Source organism: Rhinolophus hipposideros, assembly GCF_964194185.1.
Source record: "Rhinolophus hipposideros genome assembly, chromosome: 4".
Taxonomy (NCBI): Eukaryota; Metazoa; Chordata; class Mammalia; order Chiroptera; family Rhinolophidae; genus Rhinolophus; species Rhinolophus hipposideros.
Window position 1 is genome coordinate 83,984,254 of NC_138050.1, and position 22,704 is coordinate 84,006,957.

At 35.1% G+C, this 22,704-nt stretch overlaps 1 protein-coding gene across 2 annotated transcripts in view; it reads left to right on the top strand.

Annotated features, from left to right (window-relative positions):
* The window catches only part of DACH1 (dachshund family transcription factor 1), a gene marked incomplete at its 3' end in the record, with an annotated part of 404,086 nt that overhangs the window by 193,960 nt on the left and 187,422 nt on the right, over window positions 1-22,704 (top strand). For both annotated transcript variants that reach the window (XM_081046619.1, XM_081046618.1), the window contains exon 3: window positions 19,327-19,488. In XM_081046619.1, coding sequence (XP_080902745.1) covers window positions 19,327-19,488 — 162 coding nt within the window. The remainder of the gene's footprint in view (window positions 1-19,326; window positions 19,489-22,704) is intronic.

The following is a 22,704-nucleotide window of genomic DNA, read 5'->3' on the forward strand; positions in this document are numbered from 1 at the left end:
TTCCATCATCACATCTTATTTTTCTGACTTTGTCCCTCTTGCTGTCTTCTTATAAGGATGCTTGTGATTATATTAGGCCTACTGGAATAAACTAGCACAAATTTTCCATCTCAAGATCCTAATCACTTCTACAAAATTCCACTTGTCATGTAAGATAACATATTCACATGTTCCAGGAATTAGGATGTCTTTGTTGGTGAGTGGGTGTGCACATTATCCTGTTTCCCATATAAGCTAATCTTCATTATGACTCTAAACATAGGTGTTCTTATTATGCCCATTTTATAAATGGTGAGATTGAGGTTTAGAGACGTGAAGTCCAGCTAATAAGTTATACATCTAGGATCTGAACTGAGGTCTGTCACATTACTTATTCTATGCAACTCCCCATGTAATTGTGCCACGTATTTGGGGAGATAGCTATTCCAAATGATACAATTACAGAGGTACATGTCTAATTGGTAGGGCTGTAAGTCAAGTATGAGACATAGCCGCGTGTGATGCCCTGATGAGGTCCACGCAGCTTAGGAGGAAGCCTGGGGCCTAGGGTGGTTATGGGTCAGTACTACTCTGATCAAGATACTTTCCTCCTTAAATACCATTGGTTTCCCAGATCATGAAACTCTTTTGCAATGGCATTTATGCGCATTTATGAATTGATACCAATCTTCCCTTTCGGGTCTATGTCCTAATAGTCTCCACACCCAATATTTCTTACCCTATAAACATTCTATTGTTAATGTAAGTCCAACATATGCCCAGTTTTGTCCCATTGCTCACTATTTCTTTTCTTTTTACCTTGAAATATTTTTCCCCCTCAGTTCTATCAGCCAACTCTCTACCTGTATTTCAAGAGTAACTCAAAGACTACCTCCTAACTTGAAGCTTTCTTGGACCACCTAACCCAAGTTAATCTTCATGATCCTGAGTTATAATACTATAAAAGCACTGTGTACTTATAACACATAGTTATAAAACATATAGTCTGTGTTTTGTTATAGATAATCATATATGTGTCTATCTCCCTAAGTCAATGGTAAGTTTGTCCTTACCTCCCTTTCTTCCCTCCCCCTCTTCCTCTTTTCTTCCTTCTCTCCTTTTCTTCCCTTCTTCATTTCCTTCTCTTTTTCTTTCTTCATAACTTTCTTCAGCATGCATGAGGCATCTCCATGCTGACCACTGTTTTCGGTGCTGACAATTTATCTGCAATGAACAAGCCAGATGCAATCTTTACCCTCATTGAGTTTATAGCTTTAAGCCCCGGGGTCATATTGTACCCATCTGTTTATCCTTTTTAGTCCCTGGAACATAGTACATACTTGATAAATTACTTCTTGAATTGAATATCCTTGAGAATTGAAATTTAACTAGAAATCTCACAGTCATAGCTTACTCATAGACTTTTGAAAGATCTATGATAATCGTTCTTTATTGAAATCAAGAAATATTTGATTGAGTGCTTATGTTTTCATTATACTTCTTTTCCTACTGAGCTTGTATATTTTGTATTAACAGTGATTCCTAAACCTATGTTTTGCTTCTAGGAAAAAGTACTAGGAAATTATGTAACAGTAAATTCAAATGACCTTGCAAGTTTTTAGAAGTAATAAAAAGTAGTAAGATGCTTAAGTAATTTTCAGTGAATTTTGCCTCCTTTATAATGAATTACTTTTCATTAAGTGAATGTTAGTGCCAGTTTTGTTTATCTGTATCTTTCATGTGAGTCTTAAAGCATGACTTTAATTAAAGTAATTTATCATAAGAATTATTAACATCAAATAATTCTTACAAGTTTCTTTTGATGAAGATGTCTGTCAATTTTAGTTATGATGTGAATAAATGTATATGTTGAAAGATCGTATGTAGTTGTCAACTTTTATTAGAATGCCTTGATAACGATTAGAATTCAGGGAGACAGAATTTAGAGTCTCCTAGGATTCTACAAGTCTCTGATTTCCTGTTTTAACAGTTGATTTGGTCTCCTATTATCACACAGAAAGAAAGGCAGGTGTATTACTTGTTTATAATATGTTTAAATTAGATTTATTTACCATGTGCTCTGAAAAACCAAATATCTTGTATCTATTATAATAAATACTTATTTAATTTAAATCACACTGACAAGTTAAACATTAAATATTTTAACTTCTATTCAGTAAATGATATTTATGGATATGTGTGTTTGAAGCTTGATGTTGACAGCAATAATGTAAGGAGATAGGAAACAGATTATCCTTTTCTAAGAACAGACGTGCTTCTCTTTAGATAATGGAGACCCAGCTAGTGAATCGCTGTTATAATATACCAAGTACTGCTTACAAAAGGTGTTACTTGAAATTAGAAATCTATGTAACAAAACTAGCCATTGACCATGAAACCAATGCAGTGGTAGATGTAACATTGCTGATGTGAACTTAATATGTTTTTTTTTTTTAATGGAATAATGAGGAAATAGCTATTAAGAGCCATATGGATTTTATTTTATTTATCTTCCACTATTTCTAGGTATTTCAATTATGAGTAAACAGTAAATATAAGGAAAGAGTAAATAGATTTAGGGAGTCAAATATGTGTTTAATGTACCTATGTGTGTGTGGTGAGGTAGCACTTTATAAAGGTAGAAGTGGTTATCCTGTCAGTGAAGAGACAGGGATTCTCGTGTGGTTCCGCCCAGACTCATGATGTGAGTCTGAGGTAGAGAAGACAATTTCTAAGACACTGCCAACTCTTATGTCTAAATCTGATAACTTAGTTACTATATAATTAAAATCTAAATTTATCCTTTAGAACTTTTGTTAGGCAATGTTGCTCGTATCCATGCAACTGGATCTATTTTGATGTGACTTTACCATATTATATTTCTTGCAAGAAAATGTGCTTGGAGTCAAGATGTATGTGTAATGATGATGTGTGATATAATGATAATGGGAATCCCTTTGTTTTTTGTAAAATTTATACTCCTTTTGATTAAAATGTGAATTAAAAATCAGTTTCCACCATCTTAAAGTTATGTTTTAGATCATATTAAATTTTGAATATTTGTGTCTGTTGATGTCAGAGGACAATAAAAACAACCTCCATAAATGGGGTGCTCATGTTGTGGCATGCACAGTTGAAGTTTGTTAAGTGTTCCCCCTCATTTGATTTACATAACCACCATAACATGTAGATGCTTTCATCAGTCCCATTTCCAGAGTAGTTAAGTGAGTTGTCTAAGGTCATTTGGATCCAAATTTTATACAGTATTGGCATTTGATCTAGAGTTTAAACACACAAGCACTTAAAAAACAAAATTCTTTATGAGAAATATATTTTTTACCAAGTTCCATTATTGATCCTGAGAAATAGAGTTAAAGGAACAGATTTATGGGAATGATGTCATGGCCCTGGCCCTGCCATTTGTTCTGGACAAGTAGTGACAGCTCCATCAATAGAGGGGATAGTAATGTAAAACAAAGCAAAATGAAAGCAGCACAGAAAAGACCTGCTATCGTGGAATTATAGCAAAACAAAGGAAGAAACTGCCATTTTGGATCACCTATGTACATTTCCCACACATCCTATGTCATTTTATATTCTTACCAATTCTTTCCGACACCAATAACAGGATTCTCTTTGTGATAGCTAGGGAAAAGTTAACTGAAGCTGAAGGAAATTAGATCTTGCAAACAGAGCCCATCTCACTAATGACAGAATGGATTGAAACTCAAACCTTAGACTACACAGCCTATGTTCTTTGTCCTATATTGTATTTCTTTTATTGCTCTTAAGTTTTAAACTTAATTGAATATTTTTGTTTTACTGCTGATGATATCAAAGATGGAAGTGAAGAAGAGACCAAACAGGAGTTCCATGGCAATAAACATATGTACTCTTAAAGCTATGATTGGCTCTCTGTCCCCTCAGTCCTCTATCTCTTTATCTTCTCTCTCTTGGGATCTGCAATTTTGGTTTCAAATTTTCCTACACTTGTCTGCATCTGTAAGAAGGAAGAACATGAGACAAATGATTCTAGTACTGTATGAAGGCATTAAGTAATATCACCACCAGTTGTAGCCATCTCACTGTCACACAAAGCGTTTAAATGTCAGTTTGATCTAGCTCAAAAGTAACCAGTTCCTTTGTGTTAGTTGTCTTATATATATATTTGGTTGTCGGCAATCAAGTTAAGGACACCATCTTATTATATATTCTAAGTAAGCCATCTGATTATTTATTCTATACCGCCAGCTAGAGGTGGAAAAAACAAACAAACAAAAAAAACAAAACTAAAAGCAATTGAGTGCTATTTCATGTTTCTGTTCTTGGTACCTCTAAATATAAAAATCCAGGTCACTATTACAATTTTATGGAACTATTTTGTATAAGAACTTCAGTATGAGAAAATAGTGTCTTGAGAAAAACAATGCTATTATCCTCTGAATCTAGGTACATGTTAACTGTTAATCAAGCATGGGACAAATTTGAAATGATGGAAGGTTTGGAATAGCAGTGTTTCTATTGGGCTTCTATTTGAGGCTGTTAGCTATTTTCTTCAATATCCCCCAATAAATTTTTATTACAGACCTTGTTAGTTGCTTTCCAGTAGCTACTCATCATTCTTTTTCTTTATAAGAAAATCCTAATTCTATTAAGGAATTTACATTTTTCCTACAATCATGTGCCTAAGAGGACTCAACCACATCTTCCATTCCAGATATGAGTTATGGTACACCTATTCTCTTTGCCTATATTTGGTTGTGTATAATTGGGTGATACAGTTATGGCTAATAAGTTCTGAGGGGTATTTACAATGTACCTTGGGGAAGATTTCTTTGGAGGCTAAAAATAAATACGTAAAATAAATATTTCCTCACCGTTTTGCTTGGATGCCTACAATTGTTGTGGGCCACTTGCTAACATGGAGGCATTTCCTAATAACAGCAAGGAAATATGGGAAGATTGGTTCATAGACATTGTCAACCTACTGATTTAACCAACTTTGGCTGTGCTTCTGGAATTTTTTAGAAGGACTACTATGTTTTCAGCATTATATAGTTGTTATGTAACTTGAGGATTTTTCTTACTTGATCTCTGCTTCCCACCCAGCTTCACAGATCATGCTTTGCAACGTAATGATAAAATATGTCAAGACTTTACATCTGTGACAGTGTGAAGACTCTCAGTTTTCACACAAGTATCATTTCTATTAATATGTTTATAAAGTAATTTGATAGTGTCACATGACAGACATCAAGTAAACAATTATTTTTATTACTTAATATTATAAACATGGCATCCCGACATAAAATCATAATTTGGCTATAGTGTTAGGTATATTTAATGCTCCACATGACTTTCCTGTTTTCTGTTTTATTTTCATCAACTTTTTGCTTAGCAGTTTTTACAAGATGACTGGATGTTGGTAAATAGTAATGGCATATTTTCCTTTGCTTTTTAATATTTATCAGGATATGACAATGAAATGGAGATTTTTATTGCAATTATCTTTCAGAATTTAATCAGAGTATGTTTATCACTGCAAATGTAGACCTAGAAATCATATTCATACCAAGAAGGAAGAAGACAGGGGAATGGGTCACTTCTGAAATGCTTAAACATTTTAATTACATTTATTAGACTCTTTGTGATAGTGAACACTGTACTGTTGTCTTATTAGTGACTTTTAGTGGCTGAAGAAAATGATTTGCTTTGACTCTCTCATTTTTTGGAAGAACAGCTATTGCAGAAGTTTTATGTCTGTTTTTGGACATGTTAAACTGGAAATGGCATATTACAGTCTCAAAAGCTTTTCTTGAAGGACTTACAAGCCAGAGCTCAGTGTCTGAGTTTGTTTCCAAACTTGAATATCTCGAGTTTCAGAGAGACAGACTTCTATTAGGCCACCAGGCTAGTGCAGCAATGTTTAGATATTATTTCAATCAAAGAACTGTGTTCCATTACCCTAGGATCTATGTCAAGCTGTGGATTAGGTTAAAAAACCAACAAAAGCTCCTGGTGGTTGAAAGATTATAAGTATTTTGCTACATTACTGCATTGCAGGCATGAGCACGTTCTTTCAGCATTTTAGAGTTTCACAATTTTACAATTAATTAATTGTGTCTATCTAGCTAAAACACTAGTCAGAGTTACCGTCTGCACATTTACTAAATCCTTTGAATTCCCTTGATCTTTCTTTTTTTCTTTTCCTTTCTGTGTACTATAGCACAACTTTCCCCAACCCATAAAACTTTGATTAATGGAATAAAGAATTAGATTTGAGATACCTGTTTTTGTTACTCTCCCATGCTTCTCTGACCTTGGGGTCATTTTCTAAATGTACCTCAATCTTTCTCAAAAATGGTAAATGGAAAAAAAAAACCCTGAAATTATAAAGCATGAATATCCTTGCTATGATTGTTTAATCAGTTATCCACAAATGTTATATATTACTAGCCATTCACTATACACATTCAAATATAGTGTTTCTTTTCTATAAAGTAGTAGATGTTTTGTCATTTTCCGTCACCTTTTCATTCTTTTGCTCTCCAGCTAAATGCGTGTATACATATTCGGTAGAAAATAAAGTGGGGCGAAAAATCGTGTTTATCAATTGCTCTTTCGACAGCATTTTTCCTCATAATCTTTGATTAACACTTCATGGTTTCTTGCATGAAATCAAAGCTTACTCATTGATTCTAAAACCTTGTACCAATTACTGAAAACTGATTGTCTCAATTTGCTTCAGATTCTGATATCCAGGCTTACCGATGTTTTTAGAAAACCTGTGTTTTATTTATCCTCAATATTCTATGCATAGAACCTGACATTTATTTCTTCATTCAGAATTCACTTTCAAAGGTCTTTAATCTCTATGTTTTCCATTTTCTCCTAAATCTCTCACTAGTCTTGGCAAACATAGGAAAGAAGCAGAGCTACTGGTATAAATGTGCTTCATCCATGACCCCAGTAGAACTCATTGCCTCCCAGCTGTGCAGAGTGTATTGCTTAGTGGGGAGCCTGGTCTTGCTTTCACCTGGTGCTGCGCGTGTAAGCAGCTATCTTGTTCGGTTTCAAAGGTGGCCAAGATAGCATCCTGAGGATATGTTCCTGGAATGAAGTAGAGCCCAGTTCTGTCCAGATGCTGCCAGGTGAGAAGAGGGTTGGGTGCCCTTGCTGAGAGCATTGTGATTTGTGGGTGGAAATTGGGTGGGGGGAGGGGTCCAGTTAGGAGCACAGAGTTAGCCCTTCTTTTCTGTTTGAGAATATCTAAAGTAAGATGCAGAACATGGCTTTCTCCTTTCTCACAACTTATGTGAACGCTGTTGGTGACGTGTAGATCTACCTTATTTATGCTATGGTGTGGAGATAAACATGTTGGAATTGAGGCCATGATAACTTTATACTCAACACAGTGCCTCCTGAAAAAAAAAAAAAAGCCATATTAGTTCTGAACAACTCAATTCATGTTCTTCTCTCAAAAAAAGGAAACACTAAACGGCCCAGAGGCCATTCATTGTTGGTTGACAGTATCAGCTAAAAAGATAAACTTGTTCCTTTTAAACATTTTAACTGCATAACAATAAAATGAATTATTTTGCTACTAGTGTGTTTGTTTCTGAAAATAAAAAAGATTTTTTTTTGCACTAACAGGGCAGATAGCATAAATAATGTACTCATTTATAATACACTTAATGAATATTAAAACTACAATGGAATTTGTGCAATAATGGTGAGATTATCAGGCATCCTGTTTTGCTAAGCAAGAGGTTACGATTTAAGAGTTAGAGTCTTAGAGAAGACTAGTCTTCCTCCTCTTGTAGTTTTTATATTTAGCTAGAGAGATTGTTCTCTAAGATTCAACACCTAAAGAATGCATTTTTTTATTTTGTTCAAAGCTGACCTCTGCTTTTAGAAAAGTTTATCTGCACTTTTTCATCTGTTTAGAAACATACATTTTTGGTTAAGAGATCGAAGACAATCTCTCTTTGTCTCTCTCTTTCTTTTTTTTCCCCTGAGCTAGGGAGGTTGAGATAAAAAAGAATGACTGCCTTAAAAGTCACACATGGCTGTAATTTAAGATTTTTTTCCTCTCATTGTCCGTAACAGTTGAAAGAAACCTTCAATGAAAGTTTATTAACTAGGCCAATGCCTGAGGCAATAAAGGTTCATTTATTACCAGTTTCTTGGCTGTTTTTCTTCTTCTATTTTTCGGTTAAACTCATAGCGTAAGATAATACTTCACAAAATTAAACCTTTGACCTTCTGTAGAGTTAAGTCTCCTTTGATTAGATAAAGTAACAATTTATGGTCCAGCATGAGGTTGCACATGAGATGAATAATGCAGTAGACTCTGTGTGGACTGAGAATCTATTGCTTTTGAAAAGATGAATGCTGTTTAAAGGGGGGGAAAGTCTGCTTAAGTGTGTTGTCTTTATTCAGGATGCACTTTAGCCATATTTCAAAAGGCTTTACTTCCAAGGTAAAGTTATGTTTGAATTTTCTAATTCTCATAAGAAAGACGTATGGTAAAAATACTGCAAAGAGCTTTTGTAACTCTTTGTAGGATTGTCATACGAGTGATTATGCTACACATTCCAGGCATTACAAAGGCTGAATTATACTATTAAATAATTGCATGAGCAAAATGACCATTGACTTTACAAATGGTGTTCTGTAATGATGGGACAATTAAAATATTATAATTTGTGATAATGTTTGTGCTATCATTAACATGGCTTAAATCAAAATGATATTTAATAACTTTTAACAATAAGAAGCAAAGTAAAAAAACACCATATAATAATCATCATAACACTAAGTTGGGTTCTTAATTTTAAAACCAATGCATAGGAGTTCAGTTTCTGGTTATTATGATGTAGTAACCTTCGTGACTAATATAATAGTAAGGTTTTTAATTTTGTTTTGCTTAAGTGATGTTATGAATTCAAAATGCCATGACTTATTGCCAAAAGAGTGATTGGATATAATTTTCCAGCTATTTCTCTTGGTTTTCTATGTGTTCTTGTCTAAATTGGGAAAATTATGAAAAATCTCAAATCCATCATGGAAAATATTTTACTGGAGTTGCCAAATTACCATAGAAGAGATACACATACTTTCATACTCAAAATTGATGTTTATTTCTATCTTCAGCCCAGTGGAGGAGAGAAATATGTATATAATACAGGTCCATGTTTCTCACATAGCTGTTGTGATTAGCTGGTTTTTATAATAAATTAGTAATTGACATGCAGAAGTCGAATGCTTGAGAAAAGTGGTTTAGTTTTAGTTTTGTCTTTTTCAATTAGCTTAAATTATTTAAGGTGAATAAATCTACTGCAGTGATTTAGTTTCTTTTAATAGAATCTCATGGCACAACAGAAATTAGGTCAAGAGAAGACTGGATCTGTGGAGCTATAGACTGCTCCTAAAATGAAGAGATATAAGAAAAATTGAAGATTTTCTATGATTTACTTTTGTTTTGAAATAAAGTAAAAGGTTCTATCAGAATACACAAAAGACTCACATTTCTTGTCATTTAGGAATTAAATGTTTCTTTCTGTTGAAATGAGTTTTGCAGCAATAAAAAGAAATGAATAATATAGCATCAGCCATTAGTAATTCTTCCTTGACATCCATTCTCTGTTCTTAGGTGATCTGGGTTAAATATACTAATCAAACCTCAGAAGGGAAATAGTTTTAAACATAACATTTATTTTCTTGAACAGTGAAATATAGGGTTCCCTCGAAATCAGACAAATTAAATAATTTGTCTAAGTTACACTCAAAAATTTAACTTTGACTATGATTACAGAGGTATGCCAAGATAAAGCCTTCATTCATTTAAAATGCCATCCATCCTTTAGGAGATGGCATTGAGACTATAACCCAAATTTCTTTTGTATCTTCCCTATTGCATGGCAGTACTTGTTTTTCCAAATTAATCAGGATTGTTCTTTTCCATAGTCCAACTTTAAAACTGTAACCAAAACCCTACTCTTCCAACCATTACAATTGGCCTATCACCATTCACATTTTCCGTTTAACCAAATTAGAAAAAAAAAATATCTATGTTGTAGGTTGATTATGGAGATTCAGTAAGATGTTGTTATAAATGCAAGAACCTATCTCAAAGGAGTGAAAAACACGTTGCCTTAACCAGCACCTCTGTTCTTATTGTCGTTCGGTGAATATGGCTGTGTGTTGGTCCCAACCCAGATCCTGACCTCTTTAGAAAGTGTCTGTGTGTGTGTGAGTGTGTGAGTGTGTGTGTGTATGTGTACAAATATATTTGTTTCCTGAGTCTTTTACTTAAAAAAAAAGCGAACATTGCTATATCTCAAAAAAAAAAAAAAAAAAAAAGTAACTCCATCTTTTCCAGCTGTTTCTATCTCATTGGATAATTCCACCCAAACAAGACTTACACATAAAAATGGCCACCTGTATTCTACTTTTTTCTCAATTTCTCTCCCTAACATACACAGACTGGTAGAGCCCACTTGCTACCTGGATTCTGGAAAAAGACAAAGAGAAACTTATTGATGTATTAAAGGACATAGAATAGAATTTATATGGTGTTGAGAAAAGTTGGAGAACATTTAGGGAGAGAAATCTTTGGCTAAAATGCCGATGAGGTGACTCTTGCAGGAAGTAAATTTATGATAGTGAACTGTCATCAGTATAATGACCAGTAGCCTCTTTAGAAAACATTCTTTAAGAATGTCACATACTGTCAGTTACTGTCAGACTAGTAAGTCTGGAGTCAACACACAGAGTCAGCACAGTGAGTAATTTGGGGTGATGAGTTAGTAAGTAGTAAGAAGTATTTGGCCTTAGGACAGTTAATGCCCAGTTTATTGGCGAATGGAATAATAAGAAATGCCCAGTTTATTGGAGAATGGAATAATAAGAAACAATGAGGAAGGCGATTTAAAGAAAATTAGAGTCAAAGTTTATCTATTTTGCTTTGTTTTTTGTTTTTTCTATATTCAATACATAAAGGGGAAAATCGTTTATTCGCTCTTCTCTTCTTCCTTGTTGTGCCATATTTAAAATATAGGATTCAGGCTAATATAAATACTGTATTTTACCAACACAGGTGAAAAGTTTTGCACATAATTAAACTTGAATGACCATTGTTTCTGTGGCATATGTATTCTAAATTCTACAAAATGCAATCACAAATGAACATTTAGATCAGGTTCCTAAGGGAAGACAGCTTATACGTGTGATATCACTTGAGTGTCTATAACCTTGACTTCCTATGCAATCCATAACTGCTTGAGCCAAGGAGATTCATTTTCTTCCAATGACTCTATAGTTTACTGTGTTCTGTACTTTTCTTTTTACATTTATTGACAGAGTCGGTGTGGTCAATGCTGAATGAGGAGTTAGGGGAATTGGGATTACTCTATCATTATTTAATGGTGTGACTTTATAGAAATGATTAACCTCACTGGCCCTAATTTCATCATCAGTAAAATAAGAGAGTTGCATTAGATAAAGTCTTGCTTGTCTCAATGTTTTATAAGTCTAGACCTGAAGTGGATGTTTAGAAAAATTTTTCTAAAGCCAATAATGTTTTAAAAATGGAGTAAAATTTAAAGTTATTTAGTCAAGACCTTGTGCCAAGTTCAACTTTTCATAAATCACCTATTTTCTTATTTTTAACCACAGTAATTTTAAAAGTTTCATTGTTTATGTTTCAGCCTGATTCTATGAGTTAGTGATCAGAAGTTGAGTGTTTTGAAAACTTTCGTATGAATTCCTCAGTGATTTACACATGACCAAATGACATCCCCATGGTGTCCCTCCCCCTGATTTCGCTACTGCTACTACTTCCTTCACTCTGGGAGATTGCAATTTTAAGCTATTCAGAATTAGAATGCCACATTTGCTGTCTCTTTGATTTATTAGTCATTATCGATATTATAGTAAACTCTTGCTATATATATTTTCCAAATTAGTGGGTTTATTTGCTAATCCAAACATTTTAAAAATCTAATTTAATCAATTGAAAAACTGAAATGGTATAAGGAGTGTTTCCATTAATGGCCTCAAAGATCAATTATTCTTTTCTCCGCAGAATATAAATGTGTTTTAAAGGGCAAGAAAAGTCAGTCTAATGGACATTGGGAAACAAATTCACACTCAAAATCTTCAGTCTCCCCTGATTCACAATTAAGTTACTTATTCTCATTGCTTAACATTTCTGCTATTTAATCATTTAGGAGTGAGGACAGGCATGTTTCAATTACAATTTTCATTTATTTAGAAAGTATCAAGAATTAAAATAACTGAAAATTAGCGTCAATTTTTTAGACAGCTGGTATTTCAATAAGGATAGGGGAAAAAATGGTACAAAAAGGTACTGGTGTTTTTAAGTTGTTGGATTGAGCCAAGGGTTCTTGTAAGACTTGGAGTCATTTCAATTGAGTTGTAATTCAAACTCATATGGAGCTTACAAGGCACCTTCAACAGAGTATGCAAGGAGTCTATAGGAACTGTCAGGAACAGAAAGGTTACTTCACAGTAATGACCGCTGAATTGAACTGTGCTTTTTGATGTTTTACTTTCTGAATTGAATTGTTGGACAAGATTAATTGCACACAGTGAGAGTTTTAAATGAATGACTGTAAAGCATTAAGTTTGTATGTAACTTGGGGGAGAAAAGCTAGACTGTTTAAATAAATAAATATATATGATGTACAAAATGCCTGGGCTAATTTCAAAATTCCTTTACTAACATCCTTTATTGAAAATAGAAACCCACTTTATTCATCTGTCTTGGTTATATTGCTCTGGTTAAAGTAATTTAATATTCCTGCTTTCCACTAATCTTCTAGTTCAACAGAAGTAAACAATAGGTTTCATAAATTAAAAATACACTCTTCTGAACATGCTTATAAGATTAGAAAAACAAGGCTGTAAACATTTATGACTGAAACAAACTAGATTGTTCAAATACTGCCATGATGTATCATGTATATCAATATGGCACTGATATCAGTTAGAATGCAAACAAGGTTTTAAATGATGTGCCCCTTCATTTCAGCTGGAGAATCCGCTTCACACCATCTGCCTATCAGATGGTTAGGAACCAGGACTGCGTATTAATGCCACATGTTCGATTTTCCTCCTCCTTGTAATGGTTAGATTCATATTGCTAATAGCTGTGCATGAGCACTGTCGATGAAATTTCTGTGATGGTGGAGTGATGAGATATTTATAAGCTGCCTGTCTCCCTGAATAATCAGTAGGAAGAATGCCAGACATAAATAACTTATCAATTCCAGAATATTAATAATAACTACCATTGGCTATAATCTACTGCATGTTTAAAATGGTTTCTTCTAAATTTGGGTAAAGTGACATAGACTAATGAAAAGTCTATCATATGGAAACTTTGAATGCTGACTATCTCTTGCATATAACTCATTTCATTTAACCATTAGGTTTTGGGAAATGCATTTTATATGGAATGTGAGGTAAAAGTAGACCACATATCAAACATTTGGAAGTCATCTTGATGTCTTTGAAACCAAAGATCAAAGATTGGACCTTTCAAGTTAATGAGCAAACAAACAGATCAGAGAAAGAACTTGACAGCAATATGTCTTTTTTATTGATATTTATAATCTACAGTTGTAATCTACCCTTTATAACTAGGGGTACAGACTTATTTGAAATAAATAGAATGGGGATACTTTTCCTTTTTTAAAGAGAGTGATCAGGATTGTATAATAGTATTTGAAAGATTTAAAGGCTGTTTTGATAAAAGTTGAAAGCAGAAGAAAAATGCTATCTTTGCAAAGTAAAATAAGGCTCTTAAGTGGTAACAATGCCTGCTTCCCTCCGAAATGATAAACCCATAGATTGGTTTTGGGATATTGAATTTGAAGTAGCAAAGTTGTTGTACCAATATAGCACAGAATGGAGATTTAGTGATTTTATGGTAAATTTCATCAATGCAGATTACTAAATCAAATGATTTGATAGAAGCATGGTGTTTTGATTTCCATTTGTCAAATGGCTAAATTCTCACTCTATGCTGTTAGGTAACTTTTGTCATATTTGCATTCTTGCAAGTAGTTGAACAAAGGCAAAACTAAACATAAGAACACGATGGATATTATGCATTACTTGATAATATCTACTGTGATTTGCGGAGGGCTTAGTATGTGCCTATGTGTCGCATACATTATTTTACCTTTATTCTTTACAACACTGCTATGATGTCAGAATTGATATCTCTGATTTTAGAGATGAGAATTTTGAAACCTTAGGAATATATAACTTGCTGTAGCATCACAGATAAATTTGATGTGTGCTGTTCAAAGTTTGTATGGCTTTTTGGAGTTATTTGTTTTGTTTTGTTTTTTCAACCACTATATATTTACTCCCTAGCTGATAGAGAATTTAAATAACTAGTACTTTCCATTCAGAAGAACTTATTGACAAGAACTTTACAAAAATTCAGTGGAGTGTCACCAAGTGAAAGTAAAAGTACAAGAACTCGATAAGCCAAGATCAAAATGATTTACTCACAATAGCCAGTTTTAAAGATATATGGATTTTTTTCTGAAGGAGCAGAGCAATGGGTTTGTATCATAAGTCAGGCAACAATAGGACAGCAGTATCTCTGAATTCTGTGTAAAAATTTATTCTTCTAACTTGTGAGTGATAGTGTTTGTTGAGATCAAATAGGAAAGAAAAAGAAATCAAAATATTTTTGATGATATAGACATACGGGCTCTAACCTAAGTTTAATGTATATTCCCTTTCCCGAAGGCCAATCGGAGCGGTAGGGGCGTGCACAGTGTGTCACTTATGACCCTTCCTCTGAGGGAAAATGTCTTTTTCCCCCCTTCTTCCACCGCTCCCCCCACTCCAGTTCAAGCCATTGTTTCTCAGTCTAGTTGTGTAGGACACAGCTCTCTGACCCATGCTGGTATTATGAGCCCCAGGGCGGATGCAATCAGTTGCCGGTTGTTGGTTTGCTGCTCACAGCAGCTCCCCGCAGCTGCACCTGCTGCAGGCCTGCCATTCATGATGGCTGCCGTCCACTCATGCTGGCTGCCGGCCGCTCCTGGCAGCACTCGGTAGCCTGAGGCAGCATAGCAGCGGGTGGCAGCCCATGGAAGCTCACATCGACCTCCAGCTGCTCATTGCAGCCCAGCTCCAGGGAGAGCCCTTGTTCACAATCTTAGCTGTAGAAGGAGCAGCTAACTCTCCCATGTGGGAATCGAACTGGTGACCTCGGCGTTAGGAGCATGGCACTCCAGTAACCTGAGTGACTGGGCTGGCCCAGAAAAATGTCTTTTATAAACAAAATATTTCTCAATCCATTATTTTCATCAGTGGCACATGCATTTTAAAGATGCATTAAAATTTTGTTGACAAAGTTGGATTTAGAATCTTAAGATAAAATAAATTTATACTACATTTGACTTCTCAGTTCAGTACCTGTTTTTGTTTTGGTATATGAGACACTATACATGTTCTTTGTGAGTATAAAAAAGCAAGATTGGTGAGGTAAAATAGGGTTAATCATACCTTAGGGTAAGAGTTTATTCATTCATTATTTTTTCATATCGGTTTTCATATATATATGTGTGTATCTCTGTGTTTGTGTGTTTGTGTGTATGCTGGGGTGCCAAAAAAGATGTATACAAGTGGACACTTTGGTCAACGTTGCTCAAGCAGTAGTTCGACGTAATCAGAAGTGTCTGGACGCTGATGGTAACCACTTTGAGCACATCTTTTGTTATCAGTATATATTGGGTATTAAAATTTTAATAGTTTTCTCCTTTCTTAAAATGTGTGTATATTTTTTGACATCCTCTGTGTGTGTGTATATATGTGTATATATATATATATGTATATATATATGTTTATATGTATATATATATATTTTTCCCTTAATGAGAGAAAGAAATCTGGTGAAAAATATACCAACTAAAGAATCAGGAGCACTTACTCAAGCTGTGTAAGGAATGATTGCTATACATGCAAAAGGCATTTATAAATGTAAGTGGTTGCTGGAGTTCAATACATGCATGGCTGTTGCATCGATTGCACAGAGAAGTGCTGCATGGCCTGGCTGTCCTCTTTGCTTCTGCTGTGTAGGCTAAAGGTACATAAAACACAGTTTTACAAAGTGCATCCACTAGAGCGGTATGTCTCAAACTCCGATTCCTTAGTCCAACCTGATTTTGTATATTAATCTTTCCTTGTTGACTTTTATGCATACTCACTTTTGAAAACCACTGCAGTGATGATCTGCTTGGTTAATAAGCTTTTAATGTAAGCTGTGGAAACATTTTAGTGTAAATTACTGTCATGGAATCTAAGGACAGTGAGCTAGCTCTAAAGCTGCCCACCTTAGACCCTCCCCTTTTAAAAAAGAAAAAAAAGAAATAGTTCAAGGGACTGAGTTTCTCTTCTCAGACTGCACATTAAAATGACATGGGGATCAGTAAAATCAACCAACGATATATAAATGCATGGGTCCCAAACAGAATCTCAGGTGGTAGATCTCAGCTATTTGCATGTTTTAAAAACTTCGTGGGTGATACTAGTGCACAAAGGATGGCAAACTCCCCTACAGCAGGTTTGAGAACAAAAGCAAGTGGATCCCTCGCTGTACTCTTTAGGACAAGTGTGGGGAACATCAGCTCTTTAAAATAAGTGAGTCTTGAGCTGATTCCTAAATTGTTAATAACTGTTTCCCTGCTAGATTTAAGAGTCATGGACCTTACCTGCTACTCTGAGATCATAATATTTAAGCCATCACATGATGGATGAATATGATGGGGCAGGGACAAGAGAGCTTTTCTAGATAGTTGGGATAATGTGTGCAAAGTCTGGCTTGAAAGAAGGAATGTAGTCCATTAGAAGAAATGAAAGAAGGCCTATGTATATGGAGCACAGAGAGAAAGGGCGACCTGGGGGAACAGATGACACTACAGATAGACAGGTCCTGAGCACACAGGACCTTGACAGCTATCCAAAGCATCAACTTGCTCCTACGAGCAGCCATTGAGTGCTATAATTGGATTTTTATTTTCATGAGGTTATGTTGACTGCTATATGAATAATAAGAGATTGGAGGTGGGGAAAGTAGAAGCTGTTAAGAGGCTATCCCAGGACCCCGGGGACGAAAAGGTGGCAGCTTGCACTGGGCGAAGCCAGCGGAAATGGAGAAAATTGGTTGAATTTGAAAGCTATTCAAGAATTAAATGGGTGTGATGCACACCCATTATATGCTGTATCTTTTGCAATTTTATTAGGAATGTAAAACTGAAAAGAAAAACTGTGAAAAAGAAAAATAGAAGAGCACTGTAAATAAGATCAGATAAATAATAAAATGATAAAAAAGTGTTTCTGGAGGTGAAGGGTTAACGCAGTCAGCTAAAGAGAAGTAGGATTTTTCTAGCTGAGGGTGCTGTGGCCAGCCTATGAAATCCTGCAGGAGTCATAGCTAGGACTGGGCTTGTCTCTTTGAGGAACTAGAATGCAAGGCGTGTCTAGTTTTTACTAAACATGATGTGGTGTGCTTCACATAGTTTATCTTATTTAATCCTTGTATTATCCCTTTGTGAATAGAATGGTTATACAGATGAATAAACCATACTCAAGAAGATTTTATGGCTTCTTCAAGGCCATAGCGTGCATAGTTATGTTTCACGCTGCTGAATTAGATTCAGATATATACAATAATAACAACCATATCTCAAGCTGTACGTTTGTCTTTCTTGTTTGAATACTACAGAACAATATTTACCTGCAGCATAAATCAAAGATAAAGACCCTGGACCTGTCATAAATTGAAGATGGAATAACACCAGGCAGTGAAGAGAAAGGACAGATGGGATGTGTATGTTTATGACAAGGCAAAGTTGAGGAAGAGAGATTTGCTGGGAAACACAAAGAGAATTTTAAGAGAACAGGGGGAAAAAAATGTTCTGAAACATCTTTGAAGGAAATGAGTAACTGGGGAGAAAATTCAATCATAGGAAGATGAGAGAATCAGTTCAAGTTGGGACTTAAAAGGCAATAAATGTTCAGTCCAGACCCACATGAGTTCTTTGAATTTAGATCAGTGCCTTTTTAGGGGGCAGTTATCAGTTTTTCATGCAGAGATCCAATCTGAAGGTCTTGTGTTGGGGTGAAAGTCGTCAAGACCCCTTTGTTCTGATCTGAAGGAAAGGTGAGGTCTTCTCCTAACCTCTAAACACAGAGCAGAAATTTCTAGGGAAAAAGACTTTCTTATAGTTCCTGAAGCTATAACTTATTTGCTGTAGTAACTAAAAGTAATGATTAGTGGGGAGGAAAAAGAGGAGAGAGTTGTTCAGTCTCTAATCCACCAGCTGGAAGTGGAAATAAATCACACAGATAAATTCAAACCAGGCTGAAGCTCTGTAGTCAGAAACTGGAGCAGCCACAGCAGAGTAGGGGTGGTGGTGGTATATCCCCTCATCGTCTGTTAAAGCTTTACAATGAGCTTTACATCATTCGTATACTCCAGTGCCTATTATTTTGCAGATAAGATGCCAGGATGAAGTGAATTCATGTGGTAAAAGTTTACACTTTAAAAAAAAAACCAAGCACCTCCCTGCTCAAAAACTCCTGCTGGCTATATATATGTAGCCTATTTGTAAAGCATGGCCTCAGCTTTCTGCTCTTCTATAATCAGGCCTCAAACTCTTGTTCTAATGTCATGTCCACGCTTAACTTCTGTTCTCTGGTGGCAAAGAGACAGACTGTTCTGGATGTACTACGTCATGGCGTAGTGGGGGAAAGTGCCCACTCGGGGACTAGGATGCTGGAAAGTCAGGGATATAAGTCATGGGACCACGGTATCCCAGGCAAGGGGAATGGCACGTACAAAAGCACATGAAGAGGCAGGGCATGTGTGGGTACTGGTATGTTCAGCATAGCTGGAGTGTGACGTGAGAATGAGGAAACTTTGGGTGATGGAAGTAGGTTCACTCTTAGTGCAAAGCTCTGAGAATTAAGGCAAACACTTCAGATTCTTTCCCCCTGAGGCAGCTAGAGGATTCTAAGCAGAGAATGACATGCTCAGACTGGTTTGTTTGAGATCTGGCTGCATTTCTGCTAGTATCCTTCTAGGTATGAATTAATTTAGGAGTTTAGAGAGCACACTCTTTATTATATTGATGTTGTTTTATTGGCTAGATGGGAATGACTATATGTTATTAGAACGTTGCATCAAGGAATCAAATACTTTAATATATTTGTATGTGTATGATATAAAGTACATAGACTATTACATGAAAACTCAGATTTTGAATTGTCTCATTTTTAATTTATTCTTTTAAGGTCTGACAGCAGCAGCTGCAGCAGCTGCCGCTGCTACCAATGCTGCTATCGCTGAAGCGATGAAGGTGAAAAAAATCAAATTAGAAGCTATGAGCAACTATCATGCCAGTAATAACCAACATGGAGCAGATTCTGAAAATGGGGACATGAATTCAAGTGTTGGTAAGTTTTATGTTCACTGAAAGTTACTGTGATCGTTTTGCTACCAAATTATTTTCTTTTCCAGAAAAAAACAAACAAACAAATAAACAAAAAACTGCCTACCCATTCAAGAAGTTGGTACTTTTAGCTCTGAAAACAGTGTATATTTTGAATATACCATTTTGCCTCTCTAATAATGTGCAATCTAAGTAAATAATTAACATGATTGTTTTTTATCAGATCAACTTTATGTCTAACTTCTGTAAGCATTCAGTTAACAACTTTGCTAACACAAATAAGTTTTCATAATCAGAATTCTCAAGTATTGATTATAGGTCAGGTGACAGAAGAATATTTACAAACAAAACCACACACTTTATTTTTTTTTATTCTTAATGCATTTGTTATCAAATGAGAAATTTGCATTAGCAGCAAAACACATAGCTTAATCATTTCATGTGTTGCCAAGAATAAGGATTATGTTGATAATTAATTCTTTCTATATACAACCATTATACATTTCTCTCGTATTAAACATACAACTTTAATGTCTCTTGATTGTTTTTTTTTTCTTGAGATATAGAGACAGAGATGAAAAGTTTGTAGTCCCTATTTAAACTAAAGGAACAGCTTTTTCTTAGCAGAATTAATTTGGATATTTTGTTTTGTCAAACACAACTTCAAATATGGGTTAATTTTTTTTTTATTGGTATCTTTAGCATCTATGTATTAGTGAGACATGACATTTTATTTTGCCACTGCACTGTATCATTTCCCTTTAAAATGTAGAAATTATGCTCAAAATATAATTTAACAAGAGAAATTTGGATACTACAAGATCTGTGCAAGATACTATATCCAATATTTTTACAGGGGCACAATGATTCATGGCAATACAGTTACATTTTCTTTTCCATGCATCATTTTAACAGATTAATACTTTCGATGATCAGCAGCTCTCTACTTTTAGTCCACTGGCATTTGGTTAAGGGCATATGAAGGAATACTGTGAATTTTAGTAGTAACTATTCTTGTAACAGTTTCATGGAAACATATGCTAGATATGAATGTTAGAATAGGAAGTAATTTTGAAATATATACACAAAACACAAAATACCACTGCTTCAGAGATGCCAAAGGGTAGTTTCTAATGTTAAAAGGGGAAATACAGAACTTTTCAGCGGAACTACATAAGGGAAATAGAAAAGGAATGGCAAAATTGGGCTTGATGAGAGTTGGTTCTAAAGAAGGTAGTGGCATTTCTGAGAAGGAAGAAAAGATGTGGAAGAGAGCCAGAAGATGTGGCTGTAAAACTGAAAGGGACTAAGGAAACTCTGGTGCCTGTATTTGTGGTGTGCCTCGTGCAAAGATGGAAGGCAGTGGATTATTTTAGGTCATGGTTTACACACATAAATTTAGGCTTTTAAAAGTTAAACACTATTGAAGTGAAATGAATGATTATAATTCTCCTTTTAGAACTAATAAATACATATTTTTTTAAAAAATAGAAGTCTTTGACTTTGGTCCATAAAATAATCCAAAATTAGACACTTTAAAAATCAAGTAATTGGCCACAATACATTTTAATTATCATTTTCAAACATAATCTGGATTGTTTTAAAGTTTTAGAAGAGTAAGCCTTTAATGCATGCTGTTCTTAATCATTGGCATTGGGAGGAGGGATAAACAAATTAGGCAATTTAATAACTTTTAAAGAAAAACATATTAAACATGTTCAAATTTCTTGAGCAGCAGACAAGTTGACTTCGGAGAAACCTAAAGCACAAGATGAGAACATGGCTCATGTTTGACATAGGTTTACTATTTGATAGTATAGAATAACATTTGTCTGTTGACCAAATTGTGGTTTCTCTTAGTAATTTGGGAACTAGGCTATCATAATGACCTAAAATATGAATTTTCTTTTGTGTTTTTGTTTAAATAAATCACTTTTCTTCAATTAAGGTATTTAGTTGGTAGTCTATATTGTTTTTTCAGTTTGGGCACCCACCATCCAACACCAGTTTGAACCAGGCACAGAAATTTATTTAAACTTACCTAAAGGGTCTTCATATTTTGAGATTATGTTGACCCTGGTGCTGTTGCTTGCCTCTAAAGTGTGTAGACATTTAGGTTAGATATCTGTAACTGAGTTGGGAGAAAAAATGTTATCATTGTCAGTTTTATTCTATTCTCACATGCCACTGTTCTCTTAAGAATTTATGACTTATTATCCTTCCTGAGCACACCCCCTTCCCTCCTTCATTACCTAGAGATCAGGAACATAAAGTTTGGGGGTAGGGTGGGGAGGGTATAATGTAATGGTGGGGGTGAGGTTGAGTTCTCACAAATCAAAGAAGTTGATGAATCAGCAGTTGCTTTATATGGCCCTCCTCTTCTTAGATTCTGCTAGCAGTGCCTGCCACTTGGTAAGTGTTCAATCATTACTTGCTCTGTGAGTTTGGTAAGTTATGTAAAATTTCTGAGCCTAACGTTCCACACCTGGAAAATGGCATAAATAATAGTTATCTACATTGCGAGAATTAACGGAGATCATATTTGGCAAGTGTTTATTGCAATGTCTGCCCATCACCTCAGTTGGTGACCAGTGCAATTAGTCATTGCTTTTGCCATTGTTATTATTTCTCCAAACTTGCTCTCCTAAATATTATCTTTTTCTTCTTTTTAAAGCAATCAACTCTGTCCTCCTCTGTTTTCCTATTCTCTCTGCTAGGTCTTATTAAGCTATAGGCTTGTGAGGAAATTTTGGGGCAGCAGTCATGTCATTTGGATTTTGTTGTATGTTTGATTTTAGCTCACTCTAGGAACACAAAAATAATCATACTACAGTCTCAGCACTCAGAGGCATACAGTTCTGGGCGGGCTGGCTAAGTGTGCGGGCAGTCATAACAGGATATGTTGGATCCTAGAGGAGCATCAGTTAGCAGGAGCTGCTTAGGAAGTGGTATTGTAGCGCATGAATTCCAGGAGGATTCTCAAGAATCTCAAAGGCCTATATTTCAGAATACAAACTCACTGCTTTCATGCATCTATCAATTGGCTCTTTGAAGTAGCAAAACCCTTCAGAGAGGTGCTACTTAAATGATATATTGTTGCAACTCAGCTCTGCCCAAATCCAGTGCCATTTTTTGAAGTCAATCCAGGGTTCTTTTTCCTCTTGTATCCATCTGGCTCACGAGTTCTGTCAAATATTTCAGACTTTCCTATGTAGGAACA